The sequence below is a fragment of the Nanorana parkeri genome, unplaced genomic scaffold (genome assembly GCF_000935625.1).
Source record: "Nanorana parkeri isolate BGI_ZX_2015 unplaced genomic scaffold, ASM93562v1 scaffold793, whole genome shotgun sequence".
Lineage (NCBI taxonomy): Eukaryota > Metazoa > Chordata > Amphibia > Anura > Dicroglossidae > Nanorana > Nanorana parkeri.
The window spans coordinates 501,370-520,583 of NW_017307061.1; the positions used below are offsets into that span (position 1 = coordinate 501,370).

The window sequence follows — 19,214 nt, forward strand, 5'->3', positions numbered from 1 at the left end:
AATTTTTTTTTAGGAAAATGGGGGCGGTTGTTTTCTGGGGGGGGGGGGGGTTGTGCTATTAGCCCATTTAAAATTAATGGACTGCCCTTATTTAGCATGTGTTATTAAACAGTGAGAATCCAGCATTTAGGGCCAGTGGCAGGAAGTAAGGGTGACTATTCACGGTGCCTCATCATGCTTTTACTTCGTAACATCACTTTTGACTTCAGGACCCTGTGATGGACACTTCTGCCAGGCAATGGGATTTGTAGACATCAACAGTAAGCAGCATGGGCACTACAAGAAGAATCCACCCACATTCATCAAGTAGATACAAGGGAAGATTGTTTTCTTTTAACTAGGGACAGGCTTTAGGTTTTTTAAAAGCGGGATATGAACATTAAAGCCCAGCTCCAGCAAACATTGTTGTTTTTGTTTTAGATAGAGTAGGGGAAGGATTACAACCTTTTTCACATTTTTATTTCGGTCATTGTCCTCATTGGCAAAGATTTTCAATCATCCTGTCCAAGTGTCTGAGGGACAGGAAGTTATAGGAAATCCTTTTTGGGGGAGGGGGCAGACATTTAAAAAAAATACACTTTAGTAAAAAAAGAAAAAAAAAAGGTTGGTTTTCATTACTGTTTGAGCCTTCATGTCCCAGTAACCCCCATTATTCACCTTGCCTGTCATGGCTTCTCAGGAATAAAAAGTGAGGGTAAAGCATCCCAAATCAGAACCATCAGTAAAAGCCTGACATAAGGTCAAACACTTCCTCACTCTACTCAGAACATAAAAAGAAAAGTTTTGCTTTTAGTTGGGCTGTGAAGGAACTGTACCCTAAAGTGCCATGTTTCATTGTTTACACAACTGGATATGGTGTAACCATATGTAGCTGATGAGGCTAAGGAGTTTGACGGTACATATATTGCCACTGTGACAAAGAACACAGTAAAGGGGTTTATGTGTCCCTAGACATAGGCTTTTATTCCAAGCTTCAAGATAAGCTAGTTTTTGGTTCTGTCTGCTAGTTATGTAAACAAGTCTGTTGAGTTGAGTTTCTAGAAAAACAAAGCAAACATTTAGAAGAAATGTGTATTGTCTTTAATACATCAGTAGGAAAACTTTGTAACAGTATACATTATGCCTTCCACTGTGCAATTGTAATACCTGTGGATCAACTATTGTGGTATTTCATTTGAGTAGTACGCTTGGAACAAAGCGTTCCCTATTGTAAAATCTCCTTTCCCATCTGAAAGTCACACCAAAGCAGACCCTACTACCGGAGATCTGGTTATACTGGCAGTTTATGCTATGTTATTTCACAATAAAGGCTGTCAGCATGTCAGCAGTATGTGGTATTGGTTGGGACTTGAGAACTGGAGACTGGTATCTCTTGTCTCCAATATCAGATGTCGTTTAATTAAGAACAACCGTTCTGGAATGCTAACTGTAATTGCCTTTGCCATGTGGGGAGATGACAAGCATATTCATTTGTATGCCAAGATCGGTGTCTTTCCAGAAGTGGTTATATATAAATTTACAATTCAACAGCATTACTATAATAATCCTTTTTTTGTACCAGAAATTTGCTACTAAGGCATTTATATTAGTAGCCAGTGTAATATGGTTTTGTGCTGCCCTAGGCAGCGGTGCGTCATTTATTTATTGTGATTATGGCCAGATTATTATGACCAACCCATCAGTACTTCGTTGGGCCACCTTTTGCCTTCAATACTGCGGCGATTCTTCTTGGCATTGACTCCACGAAATGTTAACACATATAGTTCATTTCCTGATATTTTATCTGCATGAACAGATGATTAACCACCGTTTACAATGTCCGATCACTAGTAGAAAGTCCACATATTTGGTGGATTTTTCAGTTATGGTTTTAAGCTTTGCATAAACAGCATGTAACTACTTCTAGTTGAATATCCGCAGAGAATCCTAGGCCTGGGAAAACTGGGCAGTGCAGAGCTCTGACCTGGAAACCCTGAAAAAAATTTAATTGAAGTGACCTAGTGGAGTAGTGTGGTGTTTAACATACTGGTATCTGACCTTTTATTTGTTAATTGTTCATGGAACAAAGGGCGGCCTGGGAACTGTTTGGGGGCAGGAAGGGCAAAGTTGCATCAAGATTCAAAGTAAGAAAACCATTTTCATTAAAACCTATTGAGATAAACACACATTTATTCACTGTGTGCCTATGCAGAGCATGTTGTGCATTGTTAGTATTAGATTTAATATGCATTTAAGTGTAGCAATTTCTAAGTGACTATGTAGATGTTTTGAGATCTTGGTACTACAACCTGGACATGCATGACACATTAGTTTATATGGTCTGGTACTGGTAGCTTTCAGCAGAGAATTTCTGGAGCAGAGCTGATGGCATACCCAAAGGCACGCTCTACCTAAACCCACCCTACGCATAAGGTATGCCTAAGTATGTGCCTAAGTATGAAAACAAAGATTATGCCACACGTTGCAAATCACCACGAACGTCAGAGTGCGAGCAGTAATTCTGGGGCCATCAATCACTGATAACACTGAACTGATAAGCGGTAAAAGCGTTTAAAACGTCGCCTATGAGCAATTTTAGGTATGGTAATTTATTTGCGATTTCGCGGGCACGCGCAATTTTAAAAGCTTGACATGTTTGGTGTCTATTTACCCGACGTAATCCCGTCTTTTATATTTGATAAAAAATGTGGGTAATAGTAAATGTTTCGTTACCTAACGTAGGGAAAACTGTTTTTTTATTTTTTTCGGTAAATTTTTTCCTTTAACCACTTCAAGACCAGGTGTTTAGACCCCCCTTCCTGGCCAGGCCATTTTTCAGTATTCAGCGCTGCGATACTTTGACTGACGTTTATTCCGTCATGCAACGCTGTACTGAAATGAATTTTATACCATTTTTTGGGGACATATAGAGCTTTCTTTCTTTCTTATTATTACCCAGTTTTTTGGTAAAATATAAAAGATCGGGTCACGTCGGTTAAATAGACACCAAACATGTCAAGCTTTAAAATTGCGCGCACCTGCGAAATCGCAGAAAACTACCATACCCAAAATTGGCCATAGGCAACGCTTTAAAAGCTTTTACCACTCATCAGTTTAGTGTTATCAGTGATTGATGGCCCTAGACTTATTGCTCTCACTCCGACGTTCGCGGCGATATGTAACATGTATGTTTGCATGTGTAACGCATGTTTGCATGTGTGGGGACTTTAAAACATTTTTTTGTTTTTTTATACTTTTTTATGTGTAACTTTAAATTTTGGGGGGGACTTACATTTTTTTTCCTTTTTTTCACTAAACTTTATTGCTATCACATACGGGGGCTAATAGCCCTGAGGTGGTTAATTAGTAAAAAATAAAACCCCAGTGGTGATTAAATACCACCAAAAGAAAGCTCTACCTGTTCCCCAAAAATTGTATAAATTAATTTCGGTATAGCATTGTATGACTGAATAAAAAGTGAAAAATAGCCTGGACAGGAAGGAAGTTTAACACCCCGGTCATCAATGCGGTTAAATATTGCCCTTTAGGCCACATTAAAAGACCCTATCACTGCTGAACGGAATTTTTAAAATAATTTTTCTGCATTGGTCCCCCATGGTAGTGCCCGGTGCACTTTTTAAAAAAATTATATCTTGCAAATTAGCCTTGAAAAAGGCCAGAAAAAAATTGCAAGACTCTGCTCCCCTAGGTTTCGGTAGAGTTTGGCACTATATCTGGGGTTCACAGACATCTCACTGGGTTTTATGATTTTCCTGCGAACTGCTCTTTTTTCATTCCCACTTATACACATTATTTCATATTTACCTAATGATAAAAAATGCAATTAAAGCTGAAAACATGTTATAAAAAAATGTTTCTGCTGCTGAGATGTTTACAGCAGAATACCATTTCGATCTAACCTTCAGTCTGTCTTTGTGACTAGAAAGCCAAAGTGGATACTGTGATGATTTGTCTAATGTAATATCAGCATTTTTCTCTGCAGCTAACAAACCAAAAAAATGAAAGATGTTCAGAATATTTTAGCTGCCCCACAGCACATAAACCCTTAAATCCAGCAAACCTCAAGACTGTGGTTTACCACCATGGCTCACACATACTGTTGTTCTGGGTAGCAATATTATCATAGTCCCTTGCCACTAAAAACATTTTTGTTCGAAGTAACATTATTTCCCTTTACTGGGGCCCCAAATAACCTAATTGTGAGGAAGTTTAATGGACAGACATTAAAACCAAAATACAGATGCAAGCAAGAGTTTTGAAAGTGCTTCATCAGCAGTGCAGTTGAACCAAATAGTTTCTTATTTGGAAGTATTCTAGGAATTTTAGACAGAAAAAAAAAATAAGGAACAAAATGTAAACCATATTTATTGCAATGTTTTGGCTAATCCATGTGCGTCAGAGGGACTCTCAAGCATTGTCATTTGATATTCTGCGTCTTGGCTGTTCGGATTTTACTTGCCCCAAGCTCTACAATCCTGGATTGTGACCTTCCAAGTAAGGTTAGGACAAGTGCTTAGAGAAAGTTGAACTGAAAGAACTAAACCAGCATGTTTGGTCATTTAATTGTTTTTGTTTCCACTGTTGATTGTGCCAGGAGAAGACTTCATGTCTTTAAATCCTAGCAGAACAGCATTTAAAGCTGAACTCCACCTAAAACTGTGACCTCAGCAAGCACAACTTTCTGTTTCAGCTGCAACATCTAGGAATTAGCTGTGAGCCACAATTCTGAATTCCCCAAACTGCAGTTCATTGAGCTTAAATTCATAGAATTCACCAGTGGGCCAGTGACACTGAACAGTATCAAGCATGCTTCTGTGTCATTATGCTTACTTGTTATTTAGCATTATTATTATTATGGGTATGCGTATTGAACATTTTTTTCCCCCTTGGATCTTGAGTGGTAGGTACCAGAGCCACTGGAGGGTAGAACATTTAGAAGAGCACATCCCCCAATGGATCAATATATAGGTATTGGAGATGGATAGTCAGTATATGGGTAACTGAAATGCTGAGCGACTAAGAACTTGATGACATCTACTCATTGCTTATGAAAATTCACTACCCCAGTGTGCTTTCTTTAAAAAAATGTAGACACCCTATATTGAGTCCTTTGTTCATTTATGACGGCTATATTTGCTGTCATAAATGTAAAGCATCAAGGGCACTATCAATATTGAAAAAAAAAGTCACCTTTGTTAGGTTCAAAATCCTTGTGGGTAAATAGAGATGACACTTGCAGATGATTTTAAAGTCTAGTATTGCCAGGAAGGGACAGTAAGTGTGTTATTCACTGCATTGCCAGGTGAAAGTAAAGGCAAAAAAAAACCTGAAAAAAGAAAAGTAATGCAGTCACCACTTGGGATGCACCAATACTAGATTGGTGCCAATACCGAGTATTTGGGCCAGTACTCGTACTCACCGAAATGCTCCCAATGCCTTTCCCGATATAGAAAATTCTGGTATCAGGAAGCCGGGCGGTGAGTCATTACACACGGCTTCGCTTCCTGATTGGTCGGGATGCTGGCTCCATACTCCTGCATCACTTGGTGGCAAGGGAGCATGAAGACGGCTTCCCGGCCAATCAGGAAGGCGGGTGGGTTGTAAAGACTCGCCGACTAGCTTCCTGATTGGTTGGGAAGCTGGCCAATCAGAAAGCCAGGCGGCAAGTCATTATCCGTCCCCCCGGCTTCCTGATTGGCAAGAAAGCTGGCCCCATGCTCCATCACCTGGAGCATGGAGATGGCTTCCCAGCTAAATGGGAATCCGGGCGGTATGTAATGACTCACCTCCCAGCTAATCAAGAAGCCGGGCAGCAAGTCATTCAACGCCGCCTGGCTTCCTTAATGGGACTTCCGGTATCAGTATTCGGTATCGATGAGTACCAAAAAAAAAATATCGGTACTGGATACCGAAAAGACAGTATCAGTGTATCCCTAGTCACCATGTCTAAGAACTGGTAAGCTGCAATATATAACATTTTTGTTTTTTGGTCTAGATACGCTTTAAAAGAGAACTGTGGCCAAAACTTTTTTGGCTATAGTTCTTTTAAGGGTCACAGGAGGACATTTACATATGCATATTTGTTCTGACTCAGAGTATTGAAGTCAGCGGGTCAGCATACCAGCCAAGTAACTAGCATTTTCAGGAAGAGGTCCACAGTGGCATCCAAAATATGAATTTTAGGAGAGGTTTACTTTCTATCTATACTTATATTTTTTATAAAGGGACCAGAAGTCTGGTTTATTGCACTAACCAACGTGTAGAAGACTGCAGCTTCTTTAAAGACATGTTTTGGCAGCCATATAGAACACCTCAGCATTCTACTCGGTAAAGAAAATGTTTTTCATGGCCGTCCAATTCCTTCAGTCTTTGTGGTTTGAAGCATGTGTGATTATGTCATTTGGTTACCATGTGAACAAAAACATTGGCAAGTTTGCATTTAGTAATACGTGACACTATAGCTCAGGTGGGACGCGAGCACCTGCCAAACATTTGTAGGTAATCAGTAGAGTCAGCCTTTTTAAAGCTTGTGGTTGGTAACAAACTAAGCCTCATTCCAGAAATGAGACTAGATGATAAAACCGACACTCTATTATAAGCTAGAATTTTCTTTGCGTTTTGTCTGTTATTCTTAGAGACTTTGTGACTCTTATTTATTGTTGCTTTTTACTAACTGAAATACGGCAAACAAATGGTTTCTGACTGTATAGGACTTCTTTTCCATTGGCTTTAAAAGGGCTGTTCTGGGCTACATGTTAAACTACTGTATTACAGAAGTTAGGAACACAATGAGAGCAATGACCAGTATATGAATTGATAATCATGGTTTCTGTGTGGGCTCAAGGGAGGTTATTTGTTATTCATGTTGTATATATCCATCTATGATTTTTATCTGGATGAATTTTAATATATTTATATGTATTGACATTATGAATTGAGTGTATTAAAATTACATTTTATTATATCTATGAATCAGTTGACCTTATTTTTGCATCTATTCCCCGGTATTTCCCAAAGATCACCATCAAGCCCCTTTCTTTCTCTTTCTTTTTTGTTGGTATACATGTTAACTACAGTGTTCAGAAGGCTTGGTGTTGTCTCTATATACCTGTATGATATTCATCTGCTAAATATGATATTTAATATAATGTCACTTTATGCAATGTACTCTAAATTTAAGCAAACAATATTCAGTTATTATTATTATGGGTTGTAGTTACAGTTTATTACATTTTTGCCAAAGGTCTATTCCCAAGCTTTCCAATCAACACTTCCCCCATCGCTTACCACAGCTACTCAGTGGACTCCAAATCTAAACAGAACAAACTGACTCTTAGCAGAACAGAATTTAACTTGTTAGTTATGGACAAAATTAAAGTCTAACTGTCTAGATGTAGACAATCATTTTATGAATTTGGTAATAAACTGGTAAGGATGCAAGCAAATGCCCTTAAAACTGCCTGGCCTTGTGCCCCAGATTATCTCCAAGGATAACCTAAAGGTTACCAAATTTGCCAAGATAGCACAGTGGTTTGGGGAATTTTACACATCACTATATAGTTTTACCCGTTCCGGCTATGAGTACCCATTTATATGCTATTCGGCAGTTTCTGGTTGCTTCAGGCCTTCTCAATTTATCAAGAGAGGATGGAATATTCAAAATGTACAAACTCATTTCTCGTTTAGATGAGCTTCGTCCCATGTCAGATATCCTAGAAGCGATCCTGGCAGATTTTTGCCAGTTTTAACTCAGTTTGGTCCATTACAGAAACTTATTATGGAAGATCTCAATACCTGGGATTGTGAAGTTTTTACATTGTTCGGATGCAATCGCATCCTAAAGAGGAATGTTCTTCCCAGACCTGTATTTACTGCAGACATTACCAATAGAACTTCACACAGTCTTCCTGGAAATGCATTCTATATTCCTATTTTGTATGGGTGAAACCTGCTCAAACCTGCACAAACCTGCTCAAATAAAATGTACAATCCTTTGGGGAAATGGTACTTGTCATAAGGATACTTTCAGAGTGTGCTAGCGTAAAGCAATTGAAATGTGCTTTTTCAACCCTATCAACTATTCCCTTCAAACATTTTTAGTAAAGCTGATTAAAATAAAAATTACATCTCTCAATGAATTCCATTTTTGGCTTCAGTATCAGATGCTGTATTGTCATTTAACCAGCTATGGAACACAACCATTGGCATATGTCAATTTTTTCGCCTACGTATATAAAAGTAATTTCTTATATCTGAATTTTGATTAAGAAAAATAAAAGGGCAGAGGCTACCACTACTAACTATTATGTGCTGGGATAAATTCTGTTATTTCAAGGATTCAGGAACAATAAGGTCAGAATGACTGGGGGATAGGGGAAGAGAACAAGGTAATGTTATTTCCACTGCTGTGATATCCTTGGCATGTTGTTTTTAATTCCCTGCCTGGCAGCAATATTTATTTGTGCTCTTTGGGCACGGTAAAAAAAACATTGCTATGGTAAAATTTTCCATGTTTTAAAGTCTGTTGCAATAAGTTTATTTTGCATGTCAGAAATGAACTTTTCTTTATGAGAATATCCTCAAGTCAGACACTGACATATCACAGAGCACAGAGGGATAAAGGTTTCCACATACTATGTGTAGGGAAGGTTAGGCTGATGGTTTGTTTTTATACCCACCTGAATCGGATAACCCCAGGAAACTTTGTTGCATAAAAAAAGCGGTTAGTGTTTAGGAGAAAGTAATATGAAGTATAGGGATTACAGCTTGTTCCTGCAAGGTAAATTTAGCCGCAGGGCACAGTTGCACCCCCTTCCTGCCAATATACTACATGGAAACAAGGTGTAGTATGAAAATCTTGGAAGACATGAGATGCTGTCCCGTGCTTTATACTGCAGATACTGGGGAATAGTGTCAGTATTATCTATGAAGGATTTTTGAACTGATGCTAATGTTGTGTGTACAAGTAATACAGACGTCATTTTTCATATATTTGTACTTCCGCAGCAGAACATTACCATTTTGCTTGGTGAGTTGGCTGCTTGTTATCTTCATATCTCGCTCATGTTTTCTTAGCTCAGTTTAATATTCACATCCAAACCAAATGACGTAGTAAGTGCATCCATACTTTATTATCCAGACAAATGCACAAATCCTTCTTTTATTGTTGAATTCAGCTCTTTTTAAGGGAATCAGTTTGGTTATATCATAAGAGCATGCTTGTATAACGTGCCGATTTTGTTTTTCCTTCACAATTGTAAACACAAGGATACTACTTTGGATTCTCAATACAGAAAATAAGCCCTTACTGAGTCTTGAAATTCTGCTTACATTTATGTACTTAAAGTGACAATAAACCTTCCCTTTTTTCTCCCCAATTCTAATGCTGCTGTATGGACTTACATTAAGTGTTGCCTCTTGTTCCGATCAACATCATCTTCATTCCAGTACTTTTCAGCAGTCCCTCTGCTGTCTCTTCCTGTCCCACTGTGTGTGTCCGGCATGTACGCTCATGGCTGCATGCATTGACTCACTGTGTCTCCTCGTTTCCTCACCAGTGATCTCCACTGTGCATGCGCCTGCACTGATCCTCCTGCACGGCTGCTCAATAAGCTACAGTTCTACAGCTGGGAGAGAGCGGCGGAGACAGAGGTAAGTATTTACCTATTTGGTATCTTTTTTATTTTTGTTAAATGTTTTTGCATATATCTACTGCTTGCTAGCAGTAGATCTATGTAAAGAAAATGTGACTTTAATATACTTTAAGGAAAGGTGTCATTGAGTGTGGTGAAAAGTCACGTTGCAAAGAATAACCAATCACAGACCAGGAAAATTAAAAGAAAAACAGAAATGTTGCTTGCAGATGACTGAGGTCAGCAGAGCTTCCCAACATTTACTAAACTATGTAAACAATTACCTTGCATATTGAACAAGCTCTACCTGTTCAGTAACTTCACAAGGGGGGTACCCGCACCAGGTGACAGTCATTTTGGTGTCACCCCCTCTGAGAGGTCAGGCACTTGGTCATGGATATACCTTATCCCACTGGATAAACGTTCCTTCATCTCTTTTCTGGCATTCATCACCAATAATGGCTGCGGGCAGTGAAGTGCAATTGTCGAGAAAGCGAGGGGAAGCTGTGTACAATTAATGAGATGACTTATGACATGGCTAGTGATAATATTGTATATCAGATTGTATGTGAGAACCTTTATAAAATTCAAGGAAGTGTACAATACGGTATTCCTGACATATTTCTGTAGAATGAGACATATATAGTGTTACACTGCAAATAATTCCAGCAAGTCTATTCTCCATTTCATGTGCAATATTTGGCCGCTACATATTTGTATTTATGAACTTTTTACAGTATCGGAGAACACTATACATTATAGACAACATACTAGTGGACTATGGTTTGAACCATACGTGTAGCATTTCTCAGGATGGAAACAAATTACCTTTGAGAAACTATGGCAGCCCCTAAATAAACTATTTTAAACAAAATAAACACCATGCAGTATAGTCATGAAGCTTTAATGAGACCCTGGTAGGTCACATGGCAACCTTCCAGCAGATCTGAATGCATTTCATAGCCTACCATAATATCTTTTTCATTTGCTTGTAACATCCTCATCAGGGTTTGCTTAGACACAGTAATTTCTTTAACGTATGCAGAAATGTGTCTTTACCTAAACGTCTCTTCTAAAATGTGTTTTTATGCCATAGTTAACTTATGTTGTGAAATATTAATACTTGTAGAACACCTAAGGCTATATTCACAAAATCATTAACACATACCCTTATTTACCTTTTTTATGACTGCAAAAAGGTTATTGCATAGATCATATGAATTTACTAAATGCTTATTAAATTACTGCATTCATACATAATTGCACTTTTTTGATACATGGAATCACAGCATTTTTCCTCCTCTGTCCCTTGTAACAATGCTTGCTCCATCTGCCACAGGACACTACTGTGTGATAATCTTGCACCGTTAACCTCTACTTCAGCAAATGTTACTGCTCGGCTCTCATGCTGAAACACTGATTTTAATGCTTAGTCACTGACCGGGAACATATATAGAGATAAGACATTTTCTTATACTTTATTTGCTACATGCTTGATCCAGGCCTGTGAGCTAGAACCATTGATGCTGGACACTGTCGGGTAACTGGCATTTTCAGAAGAATGACCTCCTCCCACGCTCGCCTCCAGGACTTCTCCAGAGTGTCCCGCAATCCTCTGGAACTCCTTACCCCAATCTGTCAGCCTATCTCCTCCGCTGCCCACCTTTAGGCAATCCTTAAAAACCCATCACTTCAGGGAAGCCTATCTCATCTCGACATAACTGCCTTTTACTTCTCCAATAACTCAATCTAAACAATTATTACCTTTTGTATCACTTGCCCCTCCTACTAGATTGTAAGCTCTCACGAGCAGGGTCCTCCTAACCCTATTGTACTGAAACTATATTGTATTGTAAATTGTAGCCCTGTAGGACTTTAGGCCCACCTAATAGGCGGTAAAAGGATTACATAAGATAAACTTAAGGCTTTGTTTATTGACAGCGTTAACCTTCTCCGACCTAGACAGGAAACATGTCAGCCTCTATAGGGGCCTTACACTAAGCTGACATTGCTATTTTAAATGGGAGAAAATACAAGTACATAACCGCAGACAACAATAAGGCTGCACTATTATAACACCTTAAAGTGCACCTGTGACCAGACTACATGCATTAAAATATTTACAAACCTATACAGAAGTAAAAGAGCTTTAAAACAAGCCCTCACTGACCTCTCTCTGCTTGTACAGTGAAGTAATTAATTCTCAAAGATCACAACAAAGACTCTAAAGTCAGGTTTAATTCAGTATCTATTTAAAAAAACACCTGCTGGTTGGTTAAATCAGCAGGCTGGGGAGAAAATCTATTGTTTAGCAATATATTGTCTGTGAAATCAGTAGCTGTCTTCAAAGTTATGAGAATGATTCTTTAGTGCCAAGATGGAAATCTCCAGTCTTTGTAAACGGTTAACAAAAAAGTCATTCCCTGGCCAGATCAGGGTGTTTAGCTCAGAGAGCAGATGAACATCCAATCTTTCATTGTCTCATAATGAAAGATCTGCCTCTATATCTGAGGGGGTAATTCTGACTTATCAGCCATCTGACTACCTCAGTATGTGTCCAGATTCTCATCCATTAGCTACACAGTAGTTCAAATTATCACCTGGATCTCAAATACATTAGTATTTTAATAGTATATATCTGGAATTTTACAGATCTCATAAGGAAGATTTACAAATTCACTGAGTTTTTTTTTTTTTTTTTTCATCAGATTAAAACGGCCAAAAATGTTAAAGAACTGCAACTTATTCAGCTTCGCAGCCTTCAGTACTTGGAGAGATACATCTATCTGATTTTATTTAATGCCTACCTGCATTTGGAGAAAAAGGACACATGGCAACGACCCTTCAGCAAGTGGATGTATGAGGTGTGTAGAACTACTTGTTCCTGTTCTCTGTGTATACTATAACTTTATACCTCTCGTATCAGATGTTTTAAGCATCTTGTACTGGAAGATGCATTGTTCTAATGCAATATGTCATTCAAAAAATGGATTATTGGTAAGGCATGCAAGAATTCTGTAATCAAATGGAAAATTGTCACAGGTAGCACACACAAGTTCAGCACTGCACCATCGGGGCCATTCTCTGCAATTCAATTTACATTTCCTAGTTGTAAGTGAAACATTTTGAAGAGCTCTCCAGCTAACAGTTAGGGGTCTATTCACTAAGCTGCCGTAGGCAGCCGAGTGAATGACCGACCTGAAGTGAAGTGAGCCGTGGTTTCCATTTTTGTTTTGTTAGAGTATCTGTCATGTTTTTCTTGCTATATCCCCTGTGGTCAGTTTTCCCCTCATCTTCTGAGGTGCAAACCTTTCCCCTATCAATCCACAATTTTAAGAAATAATTTGGCTGGACCTGGGATTTAAGCTGGGCAATTATTTAGCAACTATTGGAACCATAAACAGCCAGACAGGACGTATCGATGGCATTCTCTACATTTGCAGTGCAGGTTCCCTTTAATTAGTGGCACTGAGAAATTGCTAAACATCTGAAGATTAATTTATTTTTCACTCATTTCTATCTTCAATGTTCTTTTCTTGCTTGTAATGTGGACATGTGCCCCTCATATGCTCCAGCACACATGGAACTGGCAGGGTGCTGCAAACTGCTTGGAAATAAGAGGTCAATGTATGAAGACTGAAAAATTATTGTTTCATTCTTTACAACATTTTCTCTTATGTTGCAGTTGAATTTCTTTCTTACATTTGATAGAAGTTGCAACGTCAGAGTGAAAAAAGCTGGAAAGTAGGCAGATTTACCATTTTCACCTTTTGTTTGATTTTGCACAAGACTGGGGAGGAGGAAGGGGAGGCATATTATTCATTCCTTCTATACATTGATCAAATTATCTGTAAAACAGAATTTACTGCCATAGATTATCTTTAGTGATTATATGATGCAAAAATGAGTGTAGGCAATCTCCACACCAGCTTCATAAATAAGTAAACCTCCCGGAAGCGATATTTCCCGTGAAAAAAACAAAATTGCCATTTCGGCTTTGATAAATAGGTCCTAAGAGCATAGCTGGATTTGTTAAAATAAATATCAGATCTCCTGCAGTGCTCTAACTGAACAGCACAGCACAGATGTTTTCATTTCTAGAGAAAACGTAACTACTTCTAGGAATGGATCGTAACAGGGAGAATTCACTTATATCATGAATGTCAGCTCTTACCAAATTTTGGGAGAATGCCCAGTCTTCAGTGTTATTTTATATATGAACCTAAAAAGTAATTTATAGCAGTACTGACACAAAAACAGGTTGACTATTTATGCAGTTACCTTTTTAATTGCTATCACCCAGAAGGTTTCAGAAAAAAACGATATCTACTGTACTCTTTGGAACTGCAAATCTTGAAGTTTTAAGTATATCTAAACACTTTTTAAATTTTTTTTGGGATGCAGTAGTTGAGGGTTAAAACTGCTTTCAATTTTTTTTGCCAACTGTGTCTCATTAAGGAGATTGCCCTTCACATCCTGTTCTGTAGACTAGAACTGTAGAACAAGAGAGTCAGAGGTTATCTTTCCAGTGTGAGAACAATCCCCTCTTAAGGTGACCATACACTTTACAACCATTGCAAGACCTTAGTCATTTTTTAATTATTTGGTTGTAAAATAATTAAAATTTTTTTTCGATCTGCCCATCTTGGATTTCCCGCGATTCTCATACGAGAATCGTGCAGTGTATGGGCACCTTTTAGATGGATATCACAGGAACACGTGCCCCCATTGGAAGATTACCCCTTTTCCTCTCCATTCCAATTGTAGTGGCACAATTTTGGATTTACCCTCACTTTTATTCCTGGTGATATGTGTGATCCGAACAATTAGAGAGAGTGAATCTCCCAAACGGGGACACAGACAGCAGAGGCATCCCCAGGCAGGGTGTCACACGCCAGGATGCCATCACGCACGCGTGTACTGTCATTATGCGTGTGCGTGACACAGGGGTGTATCTACTGCAAGGCAAACTAGGCATTTGCCTAGGGCGGCACTTTCCAGGGGGGCGCCAAAAAATGCTGTCCTCCAAACCAGTTACGTAAGAGAGAAAAAAATGATTTATACAATATTCATAAATTACTGCCAGCACTCCTGGACCTTGTGCTTCTTTGAATGGGAGACCAACTTGTCCACTAATGCTGCCACCATATATGGCAGCTGCAGCTCTTTCCTCTTACTGGTCACTGTGCTGGGAAATGTATTGGTGTGTGTGACTTTCGTCCGGTTGCATTGGCAGTTCGTGCGCCGGACCTCCCTGGGAAACCAGCACCCAAATCTCTTACTTCAGGCAGCGGAGGAGCTTCTGCAGGACCCCAGGGCTGAGATCCAGATGGTCATCATGCTCATCGGCACCCCCATGGTGGTGAGTCCGGGGAAGTGCAGCCTATAAGCTCTGTGCAGGGTTATATCTCTAGAGCGGGGCAAGATACACAGCCCAGCGGCCAAGGGAGAAGATGGGTAACTGCAGAAATAGACAGCCCAGCATATTAAGGCAGATGATCGGTGTTGCAGCTGCAGAACTAGAGACTAGCACAGCATGGCAGGGCAGGAGAGAATGGTTATTGTAGCTGCAGAAATAGAGAAGGTGGCTATTGCAAAGGTAGAACTAGAGCGTCCCGCTACGTTGATAGCACAATGTACCCTGCGACTGATAGGTTATTCAAAATGTAATAAACAGAAAGGGGTGGGACTAATTTAGATTAGGGATGGGAGGGCGCTCGGGTTTAGTCTTGCCTAGGGCAGCACAAAACCAAAATACACCACTGCCGTGACATCGCGCATGTGCCTAATGACGTTACGCTCAGTTAACATCTCTCTGTGACCGACAACGGCAGAGAGAAGAGGGGACGTTTATCTGGCAGGATAAGGTATGCCGCCGTGTCCCTTCCTCTCTTCTACAGCTGTCGGACACTCTCTCCATGACCATGTGCCTGACTTTTCAGTGGGGGGGAGTCATTTTAGTGCCCCCCCCCTCTGATGGTGTCACCCATTGTGGGCTGCACCCCTCTTGTGATGCCACTGACAGACAACAATATAAACCTGACAGTGGTTCTAACCCCTCACCATTCTATCCAAATCTGAAAAAGTTCTGCCTTTTAGTTATAATTTAAGACCCTAAATACTTTATCCCACTATTCAGCAGATAAAATACACAAACGTTTTACAGATGTGATATTCTAATACAATTTACAAGTGAACTGAGGCTAATTATAGTTTGAGTTCTATTCGATTTAGTGTTGTGTGTATGTGACTAAAGCAGTCAAATTCCTCACTGGAAAAGCACACTTGCCAACAGCCACACTACAGAATAATTCTGTCTCCTGCTATTTACAGATCATTTATTCTTCTTTGGTGCTGTTAATCTGGCAAAGGTTATTTTCAGCACAGGACTATTAAGTTTTAGTACCAATACTTTTGGTAACTTTTGGACCAGTAGTTAAAGTGACCCTGTTGGCGATCAACAAATTAAAATAATCTACCTGTAAAGAGAAATGTAAATATCTCCCTGTAAATAATAATACATATCTCTCCTCCTGAATGCCTCTCCATTGATGAGGAATTTCCCCTGAAGTCTGCTAGGAAACTGGCACTTCCAGGTGTGTCGCTCTCGTGTGTCTCCTGAAATACTTACCAATTCCCGTCAACCTCTTCATCACCATTGTGTCCTGTAGTGGCCTGGAGGCTGGTAATGGATTGCAGGGGACACGGAGGGTATATACAATTGTGCTGAAAAGTTTGCAAACCCTGGCAGAAATCGTGACTTTTTGGCATGGATATTGAAAATAATGACTGATCATGCCGAAAAACTGTCTTTTATTTAAGGATAGTGAGCATATGAAGTCAGTGAGCATATGAAGCAATTTATCATCACATAGTTTGGCTCCTTTTAAAATCATAATAACAGAAATGGCGCGTTAAAATGATTGCATACCCTGGAATGTTTGGCCTTGTTACAGACACACAAAGGGGACACTCACAGGTTAAAATGGCAATTAAAGGTTTATTTCCCACATCTGTGGCTTTTTAAATTGCAATTAGTGTCTGTGTATAAATAGTTAATGAGTTCGTTAGCTCTCACATGGATGCACTGAGCAGGCTAGATACTGAGCTGTGGGGAGCAGAAAAGAAGTCAAAAGACCTGCGTAACAAGGTAACTGGGGGCTAAAGGGGGCAATAACAATATTAAGAACTGAGGGTATGCAGACTTTTGAAAAGGGGCAATTTCCTTTTTTTATTTGTCGCCATGTTTTGTTTTATAATTGTGCCATTCTGTTATGACCTACAGTTGAATATGAATCCCATAGGAAATAAGAAATGTGTTTTGCCTGCTCACGCATGTTTTCTTATTAATGGTACATATATCACCAATTCTCCAAGGGTATGCAAACTTTAGAGCACAACTGTATTTCTAGCAGACTTTGAAGGACCAGTCCTCTTATCCAATTCTGGACCAGAGCATTTTTTTTATTTTTTGCACACGCATATTAAAATCTGAAGTTTAAGGCAATATGTAACGTGTGGTGCAATTGTAGTTTTACAATGTAGGTGCATCCAAGGTGCATTTGTGTGCTCAGAGGAATGGAGGGTTTTCAATATATTTGTTTTTTTTTAAACTTTGTCACTAATTTTTTTAAACTTTTTTTTTTTTTTTTACTCTTACTCTTCACTATATTGCTACCACATAGGAGGCTAACAAGACCAATATGTGGTAGCACAGATGAAGTGATAGGCCCTCTTAATGGAGACATCAGTGGTCTATTAGAGCCCTAATGTCACTTATGGACACCGCTGAAGATTCTATTTACCACAGCAGTTGGAGAAATGACAGCCTGAAACTGGAAGTGACAAAATCATTGCTGCCCTTGGGTTCATCAGCCCACTGGAAGTGTGCTGATCAGGATACATGGCAGTGGTGGCAGTGGCGGCACCCGCTTAGCGGCATATATTTGTATGCGAAAGCTGGTTAAACATGCAGTGTTTAGCACCAGAGGCAGCAGGAGAGATCAGTATTTACCAGACTTGCACTGAAATGGAAAATTTAGAAACCGAAATGAAAAAACATGTCAGGCCGAAACCAAAAATGTTTTTTATTCTTATTTATTACTTTTTAATTTATTTTATTTTATCTTTATTCAAATTTTATTAAATATTTACATTTTTTACTTTTTTATTGGCTTTAGGGAAATATTAGGAGTCTAAACAGACCCCTGATATTTCCCTTTTAAAATAGAAAAAGAGATTGAGGACACAGAGTCCTCAATCTCTTTTTTTTGCAGCTTCTGTTATAAATGAACATGAATCCTCTATACTGAGTGCGCCTGTTCATTCGTAACTCGTGGAGATATGTTTACCATGTCCACAATCATGAATGAACAGGAGGTGATGTAGATCTCTTCTCATTCATAATTGAGGATATAGCAAACATGTTACCGTGTTTCCCCGAAAATAAGACACTGTCTTATATTTTTTTTCCACGAAAAAAGACACACTAGGTCTTATTTTCGGGGATGTCTTATTTTTACCCCTGGCTGTAGCTGTCTGGAGCTCTCCGCTCCGAGCAGTGTCAGTACAGGATAGTCCCGGCGGCAGACAGTACCGGGCTGGAAGAGGTCCCGGAAGGCGGAGTGCTGTTGCCGGTCCCGGTGTCGGCGGATGATATGCCGCTTCCATCGGGCGGGCATGTGTGGGGGTGGGAGCTGCGGCCGGTGTTGTGTCGAATTCTGTTCCGCGTCGATATGTGTTCCCTTAGCCGCTCGGCTATTTCCGTAACCGCTCTATCTCCCTTCAGCTGCATATAAATCTATATAGACCCGCCTCTGTCCCGCCTCTCTGGAAGCTCCGGTTTTTAGTTAGTATGAGACACAACACCGGTCTTGACATTTAAAATTCAGCTATGTGCAGCTACCCCGCAAATAAGACCTAGCGCTATCTTCAGGGATTTCTGTAATATAAGACCTACCACCAAACTAGGTCTTATTTTCGGGGTAGGTCTTACTTTCGGGGAAACACGGTATGTCCTCAATTATTTGCGATCACTGAGTGTTTGTTTGTACTCGCTCTCCTTCCGCACACACTGTCACAGGAGGCTGAGCTGTGCGGGCAGGAGAGACGCCGGCTGCTCACAGCGCTCGGCCACCTGTGACAGTTTCTCCCCTCCCCGCTGGGACACAGAGCAGTACCCATGCAGGGAGGAGAGAAAGAACGGACACGCCACTATTTCGGCCAGAGAATGGCACTTTCGGCATTTTGCCAAAAGGGCCATTTGCGGCCGATATGTTTTGGCGGCCGATTTAACAGTGCATCCCTAGTATTTACATTTTGGAGTTAGGTTGGGGTTAGAGTTGCTTTAATGGGCATCTATGGTTACGCCACTATTTCGGCCAGAGAATGGCACTTTCGGCATTTTGCCAAAAGGGCCATTTGCGGCCGATATGTTTTGGCGGCCGATTTAACAGTGCATCCCTAGTATTTACATTTTGGAGTTAGGTTGGGGTTAGAGTTGCTTTAATGGGCATCTATGGTTAAAAAAAAAAAAAATGTGTGTGTGTATGTATGTATGTATATGTATATGTATATGTATAT

At 39.8% G+C, this 19,214-nt stretch overlaps 1 protein-coding gene across 3 annotated transcripts in view; it reads left to right on the forward strand.

The window, feature by feature from the left end:
* PALD1 (phosphatase domain containing, paladin 1) overlaps nucleotides 1-19,214 on the forward strand; it is a 177,429-nt gene that overhangs the window by 146,781 nt on the left and 11,434 nt on the right. For all 3 annotated transcript variants that reach the window (XM_018564903.1, XM_018564905.1, XM_018564904.1), the window contains one exon: nucleotides 12,341-12,496. In XM_018564903.1, the coding sequence (XP_018420405.1) occupies nucleotides 12,341-12,496 (156 nt within the window). The remainder of the gene's footprint in view (nucleotides 1-12,340; nucleotides 12,497-19,214) is intronic.